Here is a 7,500-nt window from a genome sequence, read left to right as displayed (position 1 = left end):
ACGTTACACTCATCCATATCTACACAGGAGAGACAAGTTACACTCATCCATATCTACACAGGAGAGACACGTTACACTCATCCATATCTACACAGGAGAGACAAGTTACACTCATCCATATCTACACAGGAGAGACACGTTACACTCATCCATATCTACACAGGAGAGACAAGTTACACTCATCCATATCTACACAGGAGAGACACGTTACACTCATCCATATCTACACAGGAGAGACAAGTTACACTCATCCATATCTACACAGGAGAGACAAGTTACACTCATCCATATCTACACAGGAGAGAGAGAAGTTACACTCATCCACATCTAGAGAGGAGAGACAAGTTACACTCATCCATATCTACACAGGAGAGACACGTTACACTCATCCATATCTACATAGGAGAGAGAAGTTACACTCATCCATATCTACACAGGAGAGACAAGTTACACTCATCCATATCTACACAGGAGAGACAAGTTACACTCATCCATATCTACACAGGAGAGACAAGTTACACTCATCCATATCTACACAGGAGAGACACGTTACACTCATCCATATCTACATAGGAGAGACAAGTTACACTCATCCATATTTACACAGGAGAGAGACAAGTTACACTCATCCATATCTACACAGGAGAGAGACAAGTTACACTCATCCATATCTACACAGGAGAGACAAGTTACACTCATCCATATCTACACAGGAGAGAGGGAAGTTACACTCATCCATATCTACACAGGAGAGACAAGTTACGCTCATCCATATCTACACAGGAGAGAGACAAGTTACACTCATCCATATCTACACAGGAGAGACAAGTTACGCTCATCCATATCTACACAGGAGAGAGACAAGTTACACTCATCCATATCTACACAGGAGAGACAAGTTACACTCATCCATATCTACACAGGAGAGACAAATTACACTCATCCATATTTACACAGGAGAGAGACAAGTTACACTCATCCACATCTACACAGGAGAAAGACAAGTTACACTCATCCATATCTACACAGGAGAGAGACAAGTTACACTCATCCATATCTAGAGAGGAGAGAGAGAAGTTACACTCATCCATATCTACACAGGAGAGAGACAAGTTACACTCATCCATATCTAGAGAGGAGAGAGAGAAGTTACACTCATCCATATCTACACAGGAGAGACAAGTTACACTCATCCATATCTACACAGGAGAGAGAAGTTACACTCATCCATATCTACACAGGAGAGAGAGAAGTTACACTCATCCACATCTACACAGGAGAGAGAGAAGTTACACTCATCCATATCTACACAGGAGAGAGAAGTTACACACATCCATATCTAGAGAGGAGAGAGATAAGTTACACTCATCCATATCTACACAGGAGAGACAAGTTACACTCATCCATATCTACACAGGAGAGAGACAAGTTACACTCATCCATATCTACACAGGAGAGAGACAAGTTACACACATCCATATCTAGAGAGGAGAGAGAGAAGTTACACTCATCCATATCTACACAGGAGAGAGAGAAGTTACACTCATCCATATCTAGAGAGGAGAGAGAGAAGTTACACTCATCCATATCTACACAGGAGAGAGACAAGTTACACTCATCCATATCTAGAGAGGAGAGAGAGAAGTTACACTCATCCATATCTACACAGGAGAGACAAGTTACACTCATCCATATCTACACAGGAGAGAGAAGTTACACTCATCCATATCTACACAGGAGAGAGAGAAGTTACACTCATCCACATCTACACAGGAGAGAGAGAAGTTACACTCATCCATATCTACACAGGAGAGAGAAGTTACACACATCCATATCTAGAGAGGAGAGAGATAAGTTACACTCATCCATATCTACACAGGAGAGACAAGTTACACTCATCCATATCTACACAGGAGAGAGACAAGTTACACTCATCCATATCTACACAGGAGAGAGACAAGTTACACACATCCATATCTAGAGAGGAGAGAGAGAAGTTACACTCATCCATATCTACACAGGAGAGAGAGAAGTTACACTCATCCATATCTAGAGAGGAGAGAGAAGTTACACTCATCCATATCTACACAGGAGAGAGAGAAGTTACACTCATCCACATCTACACAGGAGAGAGACAAGTTACACTCATCCATATCTACACAGGAGAGAGAAGTCACATTCATCCACATCTACACAAGCGAGAGAGAAGTTACACTCATCCACATCTAGAGGAGAGAGAAGTTACACTCATCCACATCTAGAGAGGAGAGAGAGAAGCTACACTCATCCATATCTACACAGGAGAGAGAAGTTACACTCATCCATATCTAGACAGGAGAGAGAGAAGTCACATTCATCCACATCTACACAAGCGAGAGACAAGTTACACTCATCCACATCTAGAGGAGAGAGAAGTTACACTCATCCACATCTACACAGGAGAGAGACAAGTTACACTCATCCATATCTACACAGGAGAGAGAGAAGTCACATTCATCCACACAAGCGAGAGACAAGTTACACTCATCCACATCTAGAGGAGAGAGAAGTTACACTCATCCACATCTACACAGGAGAGAGACAAGTTACACTCATCCACATCTACACAGGAGAGAGACAAGTTACACTCATCCATATCTACACAAGTGAGAGACAAGTTACACTCATCCACATCTAGAGGAGAGAGAAGTTACACTCATCCACATCTACACAGGAGAGAGAGCAGTTACACTCATCCATATCTACACAGGAGAGAGAAGTTACACGCATCCATATCTAGAGAGGAGAGAGATAAGTTACACTCATCCATATCTTACAGGAGAGAGACAAGTTACACTCATCCATATCTACACAGGAGAGAGAAGTCACATTCATCCACATCTACACAAGCGAGAGAGAAGTTACACTCATCCACATCTAGAGGAGAGAGAAGTTACACTCATCCACATCTAGAGAGGAGAGAGAGAAGCTACACTCATCCATATCTACACAGGAGAGAGAAGTTACACTCATCCATATCTAGACAGGAGAGAGAGAAGTCACATTCATCCACATCTACACAAGCGAGAGACAAGTTACACTCATCCACATCTAGAGGAGAGAGAAGTTACACTCATCCACATCTACACAGGAGAGAGGCAAGTTACACTCATCCATATCTACACAGGAGAGAGAGAAGTTACACTCATCCATATCTACACAGGAGAGAGGGAGGAGAACGCCTGGTCAAAGGTAGTGCACTAAGTAGGAAATAGAGTGTGATTTGGGGCTGGACCTTAGACAGTGTTAGTGTCGTAGTCTTACCCACACACAGGGTGCCAGTGATGTCTGTGGTGTACCCAGTTTTACACACACAGCTGTAGGAGCCCAGGCTGTTGACACACTGTCCGTTCACACACAGGTTCCCCATCACACGACACTCATCTATGTCTGAGGGAGAGAGAGTCCTGTCAACTACAACATTATCATGATAAACACACACTTATCAATGTCTGAGGGAGAGAGAGTCCTGTCAACTACAACATTATCATGATAAACACACACTTATCAATGTCTGAGGGAGAGAGAGTCCTGTCAACTACAACATTATCATGATAAACACACACTCATCTATGTCTGAGGGAGAGAGAGTCCTGTCAACTACAACATTATCCTAATAAACACACACTCATCTATGTCTGAGGGAGAGAGAGTCCTGTCAACTACAACATTATCCTAATAAACACACACTCATCTATGTCTGAGGGAGAGAGAGTCCTGTCAACTACAACATTATCATGATAAACACACACTTATCAATGTCTGAGGGAGAGAGAGTCCTGTCAACTACAACATTATCATGATAAACACACACTCATCTATGTCTGAGGGAGAGAGAGTCCTGTCAACTACAACATTATCCTAATAAACACACACTCATCTGCATTTGCCTGAGTAGTCCTCAGGTAGATCCCAACCGTCCATAAAGTGGAGGTAGTTTGGTGAGACCTGAAGACAATGTGATGTCACAGAGCTATTCCCTCGGCTTTAGCTCAGTGGACTAGTGATTGTGTACCATCCATGGTGCAGGGTTGTGTATAGATATGAGTGAGTATTTCTACCTTTGCCTCTGTTGTGTATCCGGGCCCCAGTGGACACATCTTCTTGTAGTGTGTGGTCCCAGGAAGAGGACACAGCTCACAGTTAGAGCCCCAGCCTCGTCCTCCGTCACAGCACACTCAGACTTAGTCACACTGTTCCTGCTACTGGACTGCATCTGGCACAGTGTAGTTAACACCTCCGTGAAACACAGTCCCTGGCGGTTATCTAGATGAGAGGGAGAGAGAGAGAGTGAGTGAGAGATAGAGTGAGAGTGTGAGTGATAGAGATGTAGAGAAAGGGGTGTATTTACCTATACATTCAGTCTGTGTAGGGTTGGCGCTGAAGCCTTGGTCACACCTGCAGCGATAGCTTCCAACCGTGTTCTCACAACGACCGTTCTCACAGATACCTGGCTTAGCAGAGCATTCGTTCAGATCTACACACACACACACACACACCACACACACACACACACACACACACACACACACACACACACACACACACACCACACCACACACACACACACACACACACACACACACACACACACACACACACACACACACACACACACACACACACACACACACACACGGTGGAGATGTAGTGATTAAATCCAGAACAGATCTGCAGGGTAGTCTGCATAAAACTATATCAGATATTGTGAGATGAATGTCAGTTTATTGCAGTAGTTCACCAGATGGACAAATCCCCATGAAGTGTGATGGTTCTAACCTCAACGGAACCCTACATGAACTACAGATCCATTAGCACATGTATTGTTTGCTACTACAAGTAGATGATAGGAATATTGTGTGTGTGTATGGGATCATACTCCTCTTTGGTGTCTTGGTAAGTTTGGTGTATATGTGAATTGAATAACCCCATAACATAGACCAGCCATGAACTGGTGATAAAACCAGATTTGTATGTGTTAGTGTGAGTCTTACCTATGCAGCCCTCTCCGTTAGGGGCCCGTGTGTAACCAGGGTTACAGATACACATGTAGGTCCCGATGAGGTTCTTACAGCGCATCCCTCTGCTCTCACAGTCATCCAGCCCATCCTCACACTCATTCTGGTCTGCAGGGGAGGGGAGAGAACACACACCGTGAGTGTGTGTACAATAATGTGTGTGCTTGTATCTGAGTGTGTGTGTGTGAGCATGCGTGAATTTGTACACGAGTGTGTGTCGAAGCTTGTGTGTGTGCGTGTGTGTCTGTGTGTGACAAAGTGCTTTCCTGGGTAACAGAGGATGTGTGTTTCCAGCCCTCCCAGAGTATATAAAGGTCTGTTTATAATAGTAATGTAAATACCAGCCTATAGTCCACAGACTGACATCTTCCTCCTGTCTCCTGTCTGTCTCTGACTCAACACTGGTTCCCTCTCCTCCCCTTGTAAAACCCTTGTTATGCTCTCTCTCTCCCACACAGTGTTTATAAAGTCTTATTCCGATACAGAGAGTTGAGGCAGGGGTGAGGTGGAGACTCCAAGCCTTATGTAAGATGGTAGATAGCTGAAGCCTCATACAGTGACGTCACCGGGGATGAGAAGTAACTGTCACCTCAGAATCCTAAAAGACATTTCTGGTTTAGCTGCACTGTACTGACGACAGACTATGGAATGTTGAATGATTCTCTACATTCCCATAGTCCCTGCTGTACCTACAGTCTCTACAGTCCATTTAGTATCTATAGCAGATTCCAGTCCCTGCTGTACCTACAGTCTCTACAGTCCATTTAGTATCTATAGCAGATTCCAGTCCCTGCTGTACCTACAGTCTCTACAGTCCATTTAGTATCTATAGCAGATTCCAGTCCCTGCTGTACCTACAGTCTCTACAGTCCATTTAGTATCTATAGCAGATTCCAGTCCCTGCTGTACCTACAGTCTCTACAGTCCATTTAGTATCTATAGCAGATTCCAGTCCCTGCTGTACCTACAGTCTCTACAGTGCATTTAGTATCTATAGCAGATTCCAGTCCCTGCTGTACCTACAGTCTCTACAGTCCATTTAGTATCTATAGCAGATTCCAGTCCCTGCTGTACCTACAGTCTCTACAGTCCATTTAGTATCTATAGCAGATTCCAGTCCCTGCTGTACCTACAGTCCATTTAGTATCTATAGCAGATTCCAGTCACTGCCATACCTACAGTCTCTACAGTCCATTTAGTATCTATAGCAGATTCCAGTCCCTGCTGTACCTACAGTCCATTTAGTATCTATAGCAGATTCCAGTCACTGCCATACCTACAGTCTCTACAGTCCATTTAGTATCTATAGCAGATTCCAGTCCCTGCTGTACCTACAGTCCATTTAGTATCTATAGCAGATTCCAGTCCCTGCTGTACCTACAGTCTCTACAGTCCATTTAGTATCTATAGCAGATTCCAGTCACTGCTGTACCTACAGTCCATTTAGTATCTATAGCAGATTCCAGTCACTGCTGTACCTACAGTCCATTTAGTATCTATAGCAGATTCCAGTCACTGCTGTACCTACAGTCCATTTAGTATCTATAGCAGATTCCAGTCCCTGCTGTACCTACAGTCCATTTAGTATCTATAGCAGATTCCAGTCCCTGCTGTACCTACAGTCCATTTAGTATCTATAGCAGATTCCAGTCCCTGCCATACCTACAGGCCTAAAGTAAGATATCTATAGTATATTATAAACTGGGTGATTCGAACCCTGAATGCTGATTGGCTGACAGCCATGGTATATCAGACCGTATACCATGGGTATAACTGTCACGCCCTGACCTTAGTTATCTTTGTTTTCTTTATTATTTTGGTTAGGTCATGGTGTGACAAGGGTGGTTGGTTTAGTTTTTGTATTGTCTAGGTGTTTTGTCCTGTCTAGGGTTTTTTGTATATCTATGGGGTTTTAGTATGTCTAGGTATATGTAGGTCTATGGTGGCCTGAATTTAGGTCTATGGTGGCCTGAATTGGTTCCCAATCAGAGACAGCTGTTTATCGTTGTCTCTGATTGGGGATCCTATTTAGGTTGCCATTTCCCATTTTGTTTTCGTGGGTTATTGTCTATGTGTAGTTGCCTGTCAGTACGCGTGTATCATAGCGTCTGTGTTGTTTTGTATAGATTGTTCAGTGTTTATTCTTCATTATAAGAAGTATGTATTCTTATCACGCTGTGCATTGGTCTCCTTGTTATGACGAACGTGACAATAACAAACAAATGTTTACTGCTCTAATTACATTGGTAACCAGTTTATAATAGCAATTGGCACTCTATGCGTTGTGCTTAAGAACAGCCCTTAGCCGTGGTACATTGGCACTATACTACACCCCTTAGGCCTTATTGCTTAAATCCAGTCCCTATTGGCCTATAGTAGATATCTATAGCAGATTCCAGTCCCTACAGGCCTATAGTAGATATCTATAGCAGATTCCAGTCCC

At 43.4% G+C, this 7,500-nt stretch overlaps 1 protein-coding gene across 1 annotated transcript in view; it reads right to left on the bottom strand.

The window, feature by feature from the left end:
- LOC109878999 (fibrillin-1-like) overlaps positions 1-7,500 on the bottom strand; it is a gene marked incomplete at its 5' end in the record, with an annotated part of 32,723 nt that overhangs the window by 9,503 nt on the left and 15,720 nt on the right. Inside the window, 5 exon segments of the mRNA XM_031818166.1 lie at positions 3,304-3,431; positions 4,102-4,216; positions 4,219-4,305; positions 4,391-4,516; positions 5,034-5,165. Of these exon segments, the coding sequence (XP_031674026.1) occupies positions 3,304-3,431; positions 4,102-4,216; positions 4,219-4,305; positions 4,391-4,516; positions 5,034-5,165 (588 nt within the window).

The sequence above is a fragment of the Oncorhynchus kisutch genome, unplaced genomic scaffold (genome assembly GCF_002021735.2).
Source record: "Oncorhynchus kisutch isolate 150728-3 unplaced genomic scaffold, Okis_V2 scaffold1277, whole genome shotgun sequence".
Taxonomy (NCBI): domain Eukaryota; kingdom Metazoa; phylum Chordata; class Actinopteri; order Salmoniformes; family Salmonidae; genus Oncorhynchus; species Oncorhynchus kisutch.
The sequence above is the reverse complement of the archived record's forward strand: the minus strand, read 5'-3'. Positions and strand labels throughout refer to the sequence as shown.